Source organism: Lonchura striata, chromosome 13 (assembly GCF_050655825.1).
Source record: "Lonchura striata isolate lonStrDom1 chromosome 13, ASM5065582v1, whole genome shotgun sequence".
In the NCBI taxonomy this organism is placed as follows: domain Eukaryota; kingdom Metazoa; phylum Chordata; class Aves; order Passeriformes; family Estrildidae; genus Lonchura; species Lonchura striata.
In genome coordinates, this window is record NC_140715.1 from 3,633,302 (window position 1) to 3,648,680 (window position 15,379).

Genomic DNA, 15,379 nt, shown 5'->3' on the forward strand with positions numbered 1-15,379 from the left:
CAGCTTCTCCTCATTTCTCTTTGGGCAGCTCTCCCTCTCTCCGCTCACAGAATTGCTTTTTGTAGCACCGGGCTTTATAAAACAGGCAGGGTCCTGGAGCAGCAGAGCCGTGCATGAAATTACCATAACATTATTCCTGTCTATTCAAACACACAGCCTGGCCCAATTTACTTCACTTACAACTTTCTTCCCTCCTTAATAATAATCCTTTTATGAGCACGGAGCAACAATAACTCTCCTTATCGTCCCCTCTGTGCAGGGCAGCTCCTGGAACCTGGCAGGCAGGAGCTGCTTTGCTCAAAACCAGGTTTTTGCCTGGGGAAGCTTTCAGGAGCTGCTACATTAACAATTAACTCTGTCCTCATCAGGGATCGCCTGCACCCCCTTCTATTTCCCCCTAATTAAGGTGTTGCCCTGCAGAAGGGGAGGCACCTTTATAGCCCCCATAGGAGGGTTTAGTGGGGGGTACAGCGGGGTTTGGGGGAGACTCTGCTTGTGATGCTGCAGAGTTGCCTAAAATCGTGTAAAACCCAGGGAAACGCCCTATATTCGTGTAAAAGCGAGGGAAACACCCAGAAACTGTGCAAAACCGGAGGAAACACCCTAAAATCGTGCGAAACCGAGGGAAGGACCCGAAAGCCGTGCTAAAAGGAGGGAGGTACCCAGAGCACCCGCTGAGGATGGAGGGGAGGCGGCTGCAGCATCGCCCTCCCTGCGGGGCTGGCGGCGGCGGAGGGAGAAGGGAGGTCGCAGCCCCTGTGTGGGGGAGTTTGGGGGGCTCAGCACCCCCAGCCCCTCGGGCGGCGCCGGGGACAGGCGGGGACAGCGGCGGAGCCCAGCGCGGAGCAGCAGTGGGCTCTCGTGGTGGAGGGATCCAACTGCACAGCGCCGGCACCGCCCGGCCGGCCCCGCGGGCACCGGCGGCTCCGGGTGGGCACCGCTGGAGCAGCCCGCAAGGACACCCGGGGGGCTGGCGATGGTGGCGGAGGATGGGCAGCCCAGGCTGGAGCGGGTGGCACGGGGAGGTCACCTTCAGCCGGTGCCACCCCGAGGGAAGGTCGCTCCACCTCTTGCAGAGCTGCGTACCTGGTGTGAGAGGGGGAATCTTCCTCCTGAGAAAGGGTCCCCAGGAGCCTCCCAGGTCCCTGAAGGCAGCTGAGGACGGGGAAGGTTCTGGGCTCCCTTGTGCAGCTGCACCTCACATGCCTCACGCTCAGGGAGGGATTGCTGGCCCACTGAAAAGGGAGTGGTGCTTCTAGAGGAGCAAAGGCTGTCTTTGAAGGGCTAAAAATGCATAGAATCACAACAGAATTCATAGAATCAATCCACAGCTGGAAGGGGCCACAAGGATCATCCTGTCCAGCTCCTGGCCCTGCACAGACACCCCAACAATCCAACCCTGGGCATCCCTGGCAGCAGTGTCCAAACCCTCCTGGAGCTCTGGAGGCCTTGGGCACTGGAAGGGGCTTCAAGGTCTGCCTGGAGCCTCCTCTTGTCCAACAGCCCCAGCTCTCAGCCTGTCTTCATCATAGAAAATTATTAGATGTGAAAAAGCCTCTTCACTCTCATTTCAAGCTGCCCTCCGCTCCCTGCTGTGTTATGGCACAGCTCCTGGTCCCAGGCTAGCACCGTGTCAGCCCAAAATGACAAAGTCTGAAGAGCTCCAGCTGTGCAGTGGAGCTTGAAATAACCTGGTGGTGCTGCTCTCTGCCAGGTGATGGACAGGGAGAGTGGTGCCTCCAGCACAGCTCTGCACCCCTGGGAGCTCAGGGTGTGCCCGTGTCCTGCTCTGGAGCCTGGAGAGCAGCTGAGCTGCAGAGGAGCCAGGTTTGCACTCCTGAAAATGGCATTTCCAGCTGCTCTGGGCATGGACAGCATCGGGCAGGAGCTGAAGGAAACAGTGCACACATTGCTGTTAAGAATTCCTGAGCTTTAAATGAAAGGGTTCGGGCGCAGTCTAAACCTTAGAGGGGGAATTTTGTGTTTGTAGCCACCACACTGTCCATGGAGGTCCTGAAGCACGCCGGGAGCCTGCCGGGGTGTGAACAGGAAACAGGAGGAAACATGTTGTGTTTTTAGCACCAGATCTCATTTCCCTGCCTGTGCTTCTGGCAAGTCTCAGCTCGATCCCGTTTTCCTTTCCTATTTTCTTGCAGCTTTACTCTGTCCATCTCTCTCCACGGCACTGATTTGCAGCTCAGCCATGCTTCTGCAGCATCCTCCCGCCAGCTGGGAATGTTCTGATGGCTGGGGGTCACAGGCCTGGTCTGTAGGGGTTTATTCCTGAAGAATCATCAATAATTCATGCAGGAGCTCCTCCAGCTCCTCCTGAGCAGGCCAGACCTGTCACCAGTGCTGGGGACAGTGCTCAAGGGGCTCACAGCCCTGTGACAGTGACTTCTCCTCCCAGCCTTTCCCTGAACAAACCAGTACTCAAAATCCCACCTGGTCCCTGTCTTTGGGAAGGAAAATGAGTGGTTTGGAGGTTTGGAATCCTCCCAGCTGAGGGTGGAGATGGCAGCAAGTGGGGTCTGGCAGGTGGGTGCTAGAGCCAGGGGGAATTCACCTGCTGTGGTGTCAGTGATGAGTTAAACACGGGGCACTTGGGGAGAGTGGCTTGTTCTGCAGTGGGACTGGGAGGTGATGGGGGAAGGAAACCCCACGCAGGGCTCCTCGAGGGACCCCCACAATCCTGGGCTGTCATATTTATTTCCTTTCCCTTGTGACGTTCCAGCGTGGTTCTTCTGTTCCGCTCCATTCCTGGAAAGGAAAAGCATTAAAAAAACGCGAGGTGGAGGGATAACAGTCCCAGCAGAAGGAAGTGGCCTTCCCACCTCCCCTCCCAAAACCGGGCACGGGCTGCGAGACATCCGCTCCTCCACCCGGAGCTCCGCGGGCAGCGGGAGCGATTGGGAGCGAGCGGGATCATCCCTCCGGGAGAGCCCCGGGCCGCGCAGGAGGAAGGCGAGCACAAAGCAGGGAAATGACTCGGCAAAGGTCACCTGGAGCTGGGGCCGAGCCCAGGAATAGCACCGGGCTCCGCCACCCCCCGCGGCACCGTCCCTTCCTCCCGCTCTGCCGAGGGCACAGCTCGTGGCGCTGGGGTGGCTTTGGCTTTGCTGCTCTTTGGGGCATCAAAATTCACCATGACAAAGAAAAGCGATGACAGCAGAGCCTCACCTGGGAAAACCAGAGCGGTGAGGGGAGCTGGGAGGGATGGGAATAGGCTGGGGAGACAGGGGTGCCCATCAAGGCTGGAAAAGCAGGAGGAGAGGGCGAGGTGGGCACAGGACACCAAAGGCTGCTGGAGGCTGCCCGGGAGGTGTGGAGACACAAAGATGACGTGGCTGGTGGGGCTCCAACCACACCTTGAGGACACTCCATAACAGCCAAAGAAAATTCCACATGACCTTCCCTGTCCTGAATGGCTTCAGTCACCTCGAGACCAAAACAAGCCCAGCCTGGGGTCTGGGAGCTCTGCAGGCTCAGGAGGAATACATGGAACACCTTCAGGTTGTGCTACCTGTGTGTGCACAGCTGGCCAGCTGTGGTGATACCATGCAACATCTGGGCAGCCTGAAGGTGGGGGCTCAGGGTTCGAAATAAGGCCAAGAAGGGATTTGATGGTGCAGGAGTGACGCCAGGGAAATCCGTACTGAGCCAAGCTGGGATGGAGCACGTGCCAAGAGAGGGAGCAGCCAGGACAGACGGATGCAGGGATGGGCAGAGGCCTGAACGGACGCAGGCTGTGTCTGCCAGCGCCTCCCTCCTTCCTTCGTGCCCTCCCGGCAGTGTTCGGCATGGCCACGCTCCTGCTGATTCATCAGCTCATTTTGGTGTGTCCGGCTGGAACTGGTGACATCATCACCTTTGTACTGGGAAAGGTGACTTGGACACATCGCCCTCCAAAGGCAGAGCAAGGAGAAGGGATTGCACTTGGATTTAGACAAAATGAGAATATGTCAAAGTCCGAGGTGTAAAAGTGTGAGGAACAAGGCTTTGGGTCAATGCGGGAGCAGGAGTCCATCACCTCTTCCTGAAGCACAAGAGGTTTGTGGTGGGTCAGGGCGTGCAGGAATCAATCCCACCTTCTGGGCAGTGTGCTCTGCAGGTGACAGCGGTGACGGTCCTCCCCGGCGGGGATCGGAGGGCACTTCCACACCCTCTCGCAGCCGTGCTGCCCCCACCCCGCCCCGGCATTGTACCAGTCCGGTCCTCCCTTTTCCTGTAGGTGGGGTTTCCATAGGATGCCGGCCGCTCCATCCCAGCCCGGCCAGCCGGCCGGTGGCTGCTCCGGGGACGGTCCCTCCGCTCCGGGCTGTCCCGGCCCGGGGAGCTCCCGGTGATGGCAGCGCGGGGCACAGCCACCAGCCCCGCTTGTGCTTTCCCCTCCTTTCCAAGCTCTGGCCGGAGCCCACGGCCCTCGGAGATGGGAGAGGATGCCGAGGCGCTGCGGTGGCGCTGAGGACTCTGCGGGGATGCGGTGGGCGGCGGGACAGCCCATGGCAGCGCGGCGGGGCCGCGGGGGCTCTGCCGGCAGCGTGCTGGGGCTGAGCCGCTCGGCGCTGCGGCTGCCGGCGCTGTGGTGGTGGTACCTGTTCCTGAGCGCCGATGCCCAGGAGGTGGCCACGTTCACGGTGCAGTACCGGGTGCTGGAGGAGGTGCCCCCGGGAACTGTCATAGGCAGCCTGGCCGAGCACTTCGAGGGCGGCGAGAGCGGCGAGGCGGCGGAGACCTTCCAGCTGATGGAGACCCCCGGGAGGTTCCCGCTGCACGTGGGCAGTGGGGATGGGGTGCTCAGCACGGCCGGGCGGGTGGACAGGGAGCAGCTGTGCCGCCACAGTGATCCCTGCTGGGTGTCCTTCAACGTGCTGGCCGCCCAGAACCCGGCCCTGATCCACCTGGAGGTTCAGGTGATGGACGTCAACGACAACGCGCCGCAGTTCCCCACGCCCGAGCTGGAGCTGGAGATCTCAGAGAGCGCATCCCTGCGGACGCGGATCCCGCTGGATCGAGCCCTGGATGCTGACACTGGCCCCAATGCCCTCTGCTCCTACGCCCTCTCCCCCAGCGAGCACTTTGCTCTGGAGGTCGTTCCCAGCTCCGATGGGACGAGGCACGCGGAGCTTGTTGTGGTTAAGGAGGTGGACCGGGAGCTGCACTCCTCCTTCGACCTTGTGCTGACAGCCACTGATCATGGGGAGCCACCAAAATCAGGTACTGCTTTGATTAAAGTCATTGTCCTCGACTCCAATGACAACAGCCCCGTGTTTGCAGACAGCTCCCTGATGGTGGAGGTTCGGGAGGACGCCCAGCCCGGGACCCTCCTTGTGACGGTCACAGCCACTGACCCTGACCAGGGTCCCAACGGGGAGATCGAGTACAGCCTGAGCAGGCACGTGCCCCCCGAGGTGCTGAGCACCTTCAGCATCGACGCCCGCACGGGCAGCATCCTCCTGAGGCTCCCTCTGGACTACGAGGACACCCACACCTATGAGCTGGATGTGCAGGCACGGGACCTGGGCGCCAACCCCATCCCGGCGCACTGCAAGGTCCTGGTCAGGGTCCTGGACGTCAACGACAACGCTCCCGACGTCCACGTCACCTGGGCCGCGCGGGAGCCCGTGCTGTCCGAGGCCCTCCCCAAGGACAGCTTTGTGGCCCTGGTGACAGCCAGCGACCCCGACTCGGGAACCAACGGGCAAGTGCTCTGCTCCCTCAGCCAGGGCTACGAGCACTTCAGGCTGAAGAGGACCAACAGCCACAGCTTCGCGCTGCTGACCAACGCCTCGCTGGACCGCGAGCGGCGCGCCGAGTACAACCTGATGCTGGTGGTGCGGGACATGGGGGACCTGTCCCTGGCCGTGCTGAAACACCTCACCATCTGCATCAGCGACGTCAACGACAATGCTCCAGCCTTCGAGAAGGCAGTCTATGAGGCTGCTGTTGATGAGAACAGTGAAGCACCTTCCTTCCTGCTCACCGTTCGTGCCACCGACCCTGACCTGGGCTCCAACGGGAAAGTCACCTACAGGATCCTGGACCCCTCTGTTTTGGGGCTGGTCTCAGTCGATCCCATCACTGGAGACATTTTTGCCCTCCAAGCTTTTGATTATGAGCAGCTGAGGAGCCTGGAGTTCCTGGTGACAGCAGAGGATGGAGGGCATCCCAAGCTGGCATCCAACATCTCCATCAGGCTGGCTGTGCTTGATCGGAATGACAACGCACCCATCATCACCATGCCAGTGCTGGTGGGAGGGGTGGCCACGCTGTCTGTCCTGGTCAATGTGGACACCGGCTGCTGCTGGGTGGTCCCTGGGAATGGGAGCACCCAGGGGGCTGCGGCAGTGACCAATGCCACACTCATTTCGTGCCCTGCCAACCCTTTCCTCTTCAGAATCATGGCCAGGGACGTGGACTCTGGCATCAATGGGGCTCTCCGGTATGACCTGGTGGGTGGGGATGATGCTGGGCTGTTCATCCTGGACCCCCTCCTGGGGCAGGTGTCCCTCAATGCCAGCAATGCCAGCAGCCTGGCCGGCAGCCAGCGGGAGCTGCTGGTCCGGGTGAGTGACCAGGGGGACACCCCCCTGCACACCCTGGCCCGGCTCCGCTTGCTGTTCCGGCGGCACGGGGCCTTCTCCAAGATGTCAGCGCAGGATCCCGGCTGGCCCGGCCTCCCCGTGGTGCTGCTGATCTGCCTGGCCGCTCTCCTGGGCGGCTGCGTGCCGCTGCTGGCGCTGACCCTGTCCCTGCGCAAGAAGGACAAGAAGGACGGCATGGCCTACAACTGCCGGGAGGCGGAGGACGCCCGCCGGCAGCAGCAGCTCAAGAAGCCGCACAGGCAGATCCAGAAGGCTGACATCCACCTGGTGCCGCTGCTCCGGGGCCGCCCCCGGGACCCCGAGCCCCCCCGGGCCTGCCTGGAGGAGCAGCCCGGCACAGGCAGCCCTGCGGCCGGGGGGTCCCCTCGGGCTTCCCTCCACCTCACCCCCACTCTCTACAGGACGCTGAGGAATCAGAGGACACAAAAGGGCTCAGAGGAGCAGCAGGGCACCTTCGAGCTGCCCGTGCTGCAGCGCCGGCCCTGCCAGCCCCACAGACTCAAACCCCCGGGGAAGGAGGCCGTGGGCCCGCCGGAGGCAGCGCTGCATGGCCAGAGCTGGGCGAAGCCACCCGTGGGAGAGCCCCGGGTGCCCGCCGAGCAGCCCGGGGCTGCGGGGGCAGCCGGGCAGCCCCAGCCCCACCAGCAGATCCTCAGGAGCCTGGTGCGGCTGTCGCTGGTGGCCCTGGCGGAGCAGAGCCCCACCGGGGAGTTCGCCATGGAGTCGCCCCCAGTGCAGGTAGGAGCGGCTCCCCAGTGCCCAGCCGAGTGTGGGCATCCCACCATCCCTGGGGTGCTGGGAATGTGCAACCCGAGGGTCTTCGCTTGGTCTCTTCCCCCAGGCCTGGGTAGGATGAACAGCCCCCCAGCCAGCAGGGTCACCCCGGCAGGACAGGCGGGAGCACGGCTGTCACAGGGGGAAGGGGACAATCCCAGGGACAGGGAGCAGCAGGAGGGGTGCAGGGGAAGCTCAGCCCAGGTGGGCTGCCCAGCGTTTGTTTTTCCCCCGGTGTGGGGATGCTGAGCCATCTGCAGCAGGAGGAAACGCTATAAAAAGGCCGGGGGGCTCGGAGGGACGTCCTGGCAGGAAGCAGCTTGAGCGGCCAGCCCGGGGCTCAACAGGCTTTTCCTGCCTTGCAGCAAATCTCCCAGCTGCTCTCCCTGCTGCACCAGGGCCAGTTCCAGCCCAAAACAAACTACAGGGGAAACAAGTACACGGCCAAGAACGGCAGCAGGTAAGGCTGGCTCCCAGCACTTCCCTTCCCCACGCCCCCTTCCCCTGCCCCAGCCCCACCAGGCCAAAACTTCCAAGGGCAGAGACACACGAGGAAAAGCCTCATCTCCTGAGAGTGGAGGTTCTCCCTTCAGGGGCAGGTTGTGCTCCTCTGGTCCTGGCTCCCAGTGGTATCCAGCTGCTCTTTGCCTCCTTCCTGGGGTACCTTTGGCAGGTCGCTCCATACTTACCTGATCTCCTCCATGGCCATGGACCATCCCTTGCCAAGAACTCGGATGGTTCTGAGTGCTCAGGAGCACAGAGGGGCCCAGTCTGGAGGCAGCAGCACAAGGATGAGTGTTCTCATGGCTCTGGACACTTTCTTAGTGCTGGACAACACGAGTTTGGGACACCTGACCTTGTGCCAGGGGGCAGATGAGTGAGGAACTGCAGCAGGGCTGGAGGCACTGAGATATCCCAGCTGTGTGCCAAAGATATCCCCAAGCTTCATGGTGTTCCCATTAAATCATGCTGTGTGCTCTGGGTGCACACTCCTGAGGATGCTGAGGCTTCATCACTGCCTTGCCACGTCCCCCTGTCCTCACCTGGCCAGGCCAAGGGCAGACACAGCTTCCTGCACCTTTCTGCAGAGGATGGAGAAGGAGGGAGAGCAGCTCCAGGGTGTCTGGGGTGCTCCTCACCTGGTCCTGCAGGGGGAAGCTCCTCTGAATTAATGGGGAGGAGCCAGCAGGCCCCTGTTTGCTCAGGATATGCCCCTAGATCCCTGGAAATGTTCCAGACCAGGTTGGACGGGGCTTGGATGACCTGGGATGGTATGGAGGATGTCCATACCCATGGCAGGGGTTGGAATGAGATGGGCTTTCAGGTCCCTTCCAACCCTTCTGTGGTTCTCTGATCTTGCTGCAGAAGGATAAAAACCCTTTCAGGCAAGAAATGTGGAGCCACCTCCCAAAACTCATTAATTGATGGGCACTCGAAGTGCCTTTGGTGCTGTGAGTGATGCATGGGGAGGGTGCCCAGAGCCCATCTCTGGGGAATTTTGGGGAGATACAGACCCTTCCAAGGGCTCACTGGGGCTGAAGTGACCTGGGTGTTGTGACCCCTGGCAGGGCTGCAGGGCTGGACACGGGGCTGGACACGGGGCTGGACACGGGGCTGGACACGGACTGCCTGAGCACCAAGGACAGCGGGCACGGCGAGAGCGAGGCCGGGGACCGCGACTCCGACAGCGCCTTCGAGCTCTCCGTGCAGCAGCTCGTGGGAGAGGAGCTGGAGACCCTCCTGGAGCCACAGGCAGGTGAGGTGACCTCGCTGCTGGAACAGGGTGGGGCTGGGGGGCTCCAGCAGTGATTCCTCCTCGGGTAACCCACACTAACCCCATCCAGGAGGTCCTGCTGGCCTGCAGCAGCCACGGCACATCGCGCCTCCCAGAGCGGCTCTGGCAGGGGCACTGCTTGGGGCAGCATGTCTGGAACATCCCAGGCTCTTGGTAGCAGGCCAAGGGACTTGCTGAGCTTCACGTCGGGTTTTGCCATGTGGTTATGGCTGCTCTTCCCTGCCATGGATGTGTATGCCGAGGTTTAGGCTCTAGTGATGTGTGAGCTTGGCCTCTGTCATTGCCGAGGGGTGAGGTCCAGTTGCACGTTGCAGCTGGTGAACTGCTTCCCACGCTGGCCTGAGCCCTTCCTTCATGGTCTCCTGGTCCATGCAGAGTGAGAAAGGTGGACACTTGTCCTTGTCAAACCCCACAGAGTCCCACTGGGTCCTCCTTCCTCTTCATCTCCTGTGACCAACCTGCTGCTAATTTTGTCTTTTTTGAGATGTGTGACCAGAATGGTGCGCAGTGTTTAGGATCCACTGGGGGTACAAGGAGGTTTTCTGGTGTGTTCCTCATTCCTGTCCTGCCCAAGCTCCATTCTGAGCCCTGTTTGTTGGGACTCCCAAATCCCTCCTCTGCATGGAGGAAGAGCCATCAACACATGACAGGTTGTTGTTGCCTGGGACAATTATCTGACCTTGGTGACACAGAAATTCACCAGCCATGTTTTGCTCATGGCACTCAGCATTATCAGGTCCTTCAGCAACCCTCTGCCCTCTGCTTTTGGGTGTTTCAGTGGAGTCAACACCAACATTGTCCCCTTGCCATATCATTTTTCACTGTGTTGAGCAGATACTCTGGGACTCTGCTAATGACCTCCCTTAGAGAGGAAGATTAATTATTCCTACCCTCATTTCCCAGCTTTTAACACATATTAATCCCTACAGAACCTGGCTGTAAATTCAGGCATGGCTCAAGTCCTCTGCAAGCCTGGCTGGTGCTGTTCCATCAGCTCAGGTGACTCTGCCTTCACAGAATTGAATTCTGGAATGGTTTGGGTTGAAAAGGACCTTAAAGCCCATCCCATGCCACCCCTGCCATGCCAGGGACACCTTCCACTGTCCCAGGCTGCTCCAAGCCCCGATGTCCAGCCTGGTCTTGGGCACTGCCAGGGATCCAGGGGCAGCTGCTCTGGGCACCTGTGCCAGGGCCTGCCCACCCTCCCAGGGAACAATTCCTGCCCAATATCCCACCTATCCCTGCCCTCTGGCTCTGGGAAGCCATTCCCTTGTCCTGGCACTCCAGACCCTTGTCCAAAGTCATCCAGGACTCCATGCAGCCCTTCCAAATTTCCAAAACACAATTCCCCATGTGACAATGTCAGGTGGTTCCTCTGGGAGCAGCAGCTCCATGGCTCTCTGTGCTGAGCATTGCACTGAAGGATTTCTCTGAATCTGCCTGGGCTGGGTTCACCTTCACATGCTTAAAAACTCCTGTCACCATTTCCACCTCCCCTCCCTCTGATCCTGCATTCATTTGAAGCAGTAGTTAATGAACAGCAGCTAATAAACCAGGCAATTTCATAACTGAGTTCCTCTGGCACTCCGGGGTGAATACCATCTGGGCCTGACATTTTCTACATGTTCCTTTTATTGATTTGTTCTAAAAATCTCCTCTCTTGGCATTTCAATTTGAAAGAGTTGGGCTGACTCATGTCCTGTAGCAGAAATTTCATTGTGGAGCCTCTCTGCTCCTCCACAGAAGGGAAACTCAATGAGCTTTGCTGCTGGAGTGGTTTGAATACCAGAGCTGGGCATTTTTGGTGCCCTTTTTTTCGGACAGAACCTGCTGCTTCTCCCCCTTTGCCTCCCTGCTCTTTTATTGCAGTAAGAAGCAAATTAAGAAAAGGCTGAGACATAAAAATTTCCTTGGATTCTGAGGTCCTGCAGCCAAGAGCAGGGAGCAAAGGGGCTCCCAGCTCCATCCCAGTGCACTGACACACCCTGATCCCAGAAAAGGGAATGGTGGAGCTGCCCAGCAGCTCTGGATCCAGTCCTGCCCACACAAGGATAGAAAATCTGGGCTGTGGTGAGGCTGATCCATGAAACGCCATCTCCCGTGATCCTTGGATCTGACAGGAAAAAAATCCTTTTGGCCAAAGTCCTGGAATTCCATAGGATCATTAGGGCTGGAAAAGCCCTCCCAGACCATTGTTCCGCAGCACTGCCATGCCCCAGTGCCACATCCCCATTCCCGGCGTGATGATTCCTCCACTTCCCTGGGCAGCCTGCTCCATGCCAGCAGGGAATGCTGAGGCTCTGTGGATTCCTGCTGGCCATGCCCAGAGGCTGATCTGTTCCAGACCTGCCAAACCTTCCCCAGGAGCCCAGACCTGCCCACACAGGCGGCTGAGCGCAGCCGCCGGAGCTGCTGGGCTCCTTCCTCCTCTCCCAGACACAAACAGAGCCGTGGACTTGCATCCTGAGAGGGAGGAAGGAAGCACTGCTGGTGCTCAGGAGCATCCTAACAGCTGGCTGAGGCTGGCTGGGCCTTTGTGCTGCTCCCAGCGGGGGGACTGCAATCCCAGGCAGCTCTGGGATTGTTGATGTTGTGGGATGAACTCCCAGCACCGTCTGTTAGCTCTGATCCCCCAGCAGCCCAGCACAGCACTCCCAGCAGCAGATGAGAGATAGAACTTTATGGATGATAAAAACAACCCCTGCTCCCCAAACACCATTAAAACAAGGCAGTAAAGAGTTATTGGTCAAATTAAACATACCTAATTATGAGGTTTTCATGGCCACGGGAGCATCAGCCCAGCTCTCCCTGCAGAGAGCACACCAGTTGTGCCCTGCTCCAGAGCTGAGGCAGCCAAATATTCAGGGAATGAGGTGGCTTCTTGCAGACTGGAGAGGAAAAAACTGCATGTTTTACAGCAAAACCTGCAGCACACTTGGGTGATGTCTCACGGAACAGTCACTGCAACTCAAATACTGAGATTGCAGAAAGAAACCCTGGATGTGAAGCAACAAATGATAATTTTGGGGCTCCAGCTGAAACAAAAATCTAAGGGATGTACCTGCCCTTCTCTCCTTCCCAGGCTGGAGTCCCAGCTCTTGCCCCCAGCCCATACCAGGACAGTTGTTTTCCAGAGAAGAAGGAGCAATTGCTTGGCTGGCTGAGGAAGGAGCCTTGTCTCAGTCACTGACTGCAGATCCCAGGTCCCAGCTGTGGCAGGGTATTGACCACCCTCTGGAATTAGCAGGATAAGAGCATTGGAATGGGGACCCTCCTTTCAGATGCCACTTTTTAGTCAGGGCCACACAATTATTATTACTACAGTGACACCAGCCCTTGCCACCCTGGGACTGCTGGGTTTTGTTACCAGTGAGGTTTTGCTGCTCCCAACACCTTTCCTAAACTGGCTGGTTGCTCTGAACACCTGTGAGGTTCTGGGATGTGCTTTGGGAAGGAACAATGAGGAGCTGGAATGCAGCCTCTGTGCACCACAGCACGGACTCTTGTTTACCAGCTACCTCAAAAAACAAGAATCCCTGTTCCCCTTCCTGTTGTCTGACGAGGAAGCTATTCCAGGCTCTCCCTGCTATGGGGTCCTTCCTTTATTTTCCAGATGTTTATTCATGGACAGCTATAATCACTTCTTCTCTTGCCAACACTATTTTAAGCATAAAGATTTCCTCTGCTGGTGCATATCTCCTCAAAATAATGACAGGTTGCAGTCAGATCCCTGGAGAGCACTTGCTTCCTTAGGAGCAGCAACCCCCAGCTCTTGGGGTCTCCATTGTGTCAGCCTGGATCACTCCTGGTTCCGTCTCCAGAGTTTTCCCTGCTGGTGTCGTTTCAGCTCCCTCTTCCAGAGATGGATAATCAGATTTGTGCGTAATTACCCTAATCAGACCCAGTAACAATCCACCCTGGCTGTGCCTTCTACCAGCAGGGAATGCCCCGAGTCCTCTGTATGATTCCAGTCGCCCATTGTGGGCCACAATCAAATTACTGGTGCACTAACGAGCTTGCCCCAGCCCCCAGCCCAGGCTCCCCCTGCTCCTCAGCTGTTTCCAATCGAGGAACAACTACTTTAGAGCTCAATTTTTTGGTCCCAGTCTCCAGCCATCCAGCTGTGCATTTTATAATCCAGAATTTGATTCTGGTATTATTGTTTTCACAGTAACCCATTTCTTTTCGGTCTCAATCTGCCTCCTTAGCAGCAAATTCCCACCCTGGAGTGACCCTGAAGGGAAGTCCACTATCTTTGTGTCCAACACTTCCCCCTGGAAAGCTTTTCATTGTCTGCTCCCCTTCAGCCAGTACTAAACCCTCCCTCTCTCAGGCTTTGCTAACAATTTAGTGAAGTGCCAATTGAGACTGGAACAAATGAGACTGTACAGTGATTCTAATGGCTATTATATTAAAAACAAAACAAAACCCCCAATAGTTTCAAACCAGTTCTATTTTGTTTGGCTTTTTTAAGCAGCTGGTTTGCATGGTGATCTGTTTACAATTATGCCTCTCAGCTGGTTTTACCCATGTTCATTTATCAATATTTTTATCCATTTATTTCCCCACCCCCCTCTTCTCTGCTGTGCTGCCCCTCCCCAGAGCTGGCCCTCAAGAGGCTGACGGCTGCAGACCCAGCGTGGGTGGCCCGGCTGTCCCTGCCCCTCACCAGCAGCTACAAGGACAACGTCTTCTGCCCCGACTCGCCGTGCTCCCCCGAGGATGAGGAGGCTGCGAGGCAGGAGAAACCGAGGACCTTTGAGACCTTTGGCAAAGGTGCTGCTGCTGACCCCGGTGGCAGTGGGACGAGGCTGGCCAGCACCTTCCTGTCGGAGATGAGCACCCTGTTTGAGATGATCCTGTCCCAGAAGGTGCAGGCGCACGGCGAGGCGGGCGCGGGGCTGCTGCGGCAGCTGTCGGCCCGCGGGCACAGCCTGGGCCTGGGGGACGCTGCTCCAGGGCTCTAGCAGCTCGGTGGCTGTGGCAGGGAGAGAAAAGAGATTTGGGGCGCCCAGCCCTGTCCCCAGCCCCAGCAGAATCACTGTATGATCCATGCCCAGGCAGGTGTTTCTTCCTTTGCCTTGCTCCATCAAATTTCTCCACAACCGATTTCACCTTTAGCTCCCCTCTGCCTGCCTGTCCTTGCCTTCCTCCTCTCCCACCCTGCTCTCCCAGTGCTCTGCCAGCCTCCCATCCCACCCAGCAGCAGGAGGGCCTTTCCTCCCAGGACAGGCCCAGGCAAGGGGGTTGTGAGAACAACCACAGCACGGCGAGATACATCCATGTGATCACAGACTGTGAAAATACCTGTCACGGACACTGCTGCAGCTGGGCTCCAGGGTTTCAGTTATTTAAATAAAACATTTTTTTTTCTAACACAACCCTCTCTGTCAGCAGTGTAGCTGACATAATATATGTGCAGAAAGCCTGAAGTGGCAGCTGGGGAAAGAGAGATGAGCCTGTTGTCTCCCATGGGTCTTTCCAGCTTCTGTGGTTCTGCCACTGGGAAGCTGGAATTTTGTAAAAGCCCCCAAAATCAGCACTGGAATCTCTCCTATGGCTGCTCCAAGTGCCCACCACTTCCTTCTCCATAATGACTGGATGTGCTCCGTAATGACTCAGTGCTCTGAGCTGTGTGACAAGGTGGGGATCAATCACAGGCTGGACTTGATGTTCTCAGAAGTCTTTTCCAACCTTAATGATTCCATTCTATTCTGTTCTCTCCTTTGAGGCCACTGGATTTTGGAGCACAGTCCTTATCCAAAAGCAGACACCAGATGGCTGGAGTCTGCCAAAGGTAACCTGGGAAAAAGGAAGTGTGAAAACACTGTTTTGAAATATTCAGTCACAAGCTTCACCCTTTTTATGGGTTTTCACTTTGATCTGTCTGTCTGGGAGCTGTAAGACAGTTTTGGGATAATAGCATGGGTGGGGAAAACCAAGATACTGGAGCAAAGGAAGAAGCACACAGGTGTCTGTGCCTCTGCACTCCTGGAGAAGGCAAGGGTAGTGTGACCCTGGACCATCTCAGGTATCCCACCCCTGTTCTTTTCCACGTACTTGGAGGTGACAGTTCCCAGCTTCAGGTGTGTACACACCCTAGCCACAGTACCAGACAAACGCACAGATCATTTAAAACAGAGTAAATGAGAAAGTTACCCCTTTCTGTTGCTCTTGGGGCTAAATGACAAGAGCAATAAAATGA

The 15,379-nt window shown here is 57.7% G+C and overlaps 1 protein-coding gene across 1 annotated transcript; it reads left to right on the forward strand.

Moving 5' to 3' along the window:
* Nucleotides 1-4,278: 4,278 nt before the first annotated feature.
* On the forward strand, nucleotides 4,279-14,555 carry PCDH12 (protocadherin 12). The gene is made up of 4 exons (XM_021543096.4): nucleotides 4,279-7,343; nucleotides 7,745-7,839; nucleotides 8,948-9,135; nucleotides 13,777-14,555. The coding sequence occupies exons 1-4, from the start codon at nucleotides 4,440-4,442 to the stop codon at nucleotides 14,139-14,141; spliced, it is 3,552 nt and encodes a 1,183-aa protein (XP_021398771.3). The 5' UTR covers nucleotides 4,279-4,439; the 3' UTR covers nucleotides 14,142-14,555.
* The last annotated feature ends 824 nt before the right edge of the window (nucleotides 14,556-15,379 follow it).

Excerpts from the sequence above, each read along its gene's own strand:
- PCDH12 (XM_021543096.4), top strand. The coding sequence starts at position 4,440 with ATGCCGAGGCGCTGCGGTGGCGCTGAGGACTCTGCGGGGATGCGGTGG. Across the intron at positions 7,840-8,947 it reads ACGGCCAAGAACGGCAGCAG|GGCTGCAGGGCTGGACACGG; the intron begins GTAAGGCTGGCT and ends GACCCCTGGCAG. Across the intron at positions 9,136-13,776 it reads CCTCCTGGAGCCACAGGCAG|AGCTGGCCCTCAAGAGGCTG; the intron begins GTGAGGTGACCT and ends GCCCCTCCCCAG.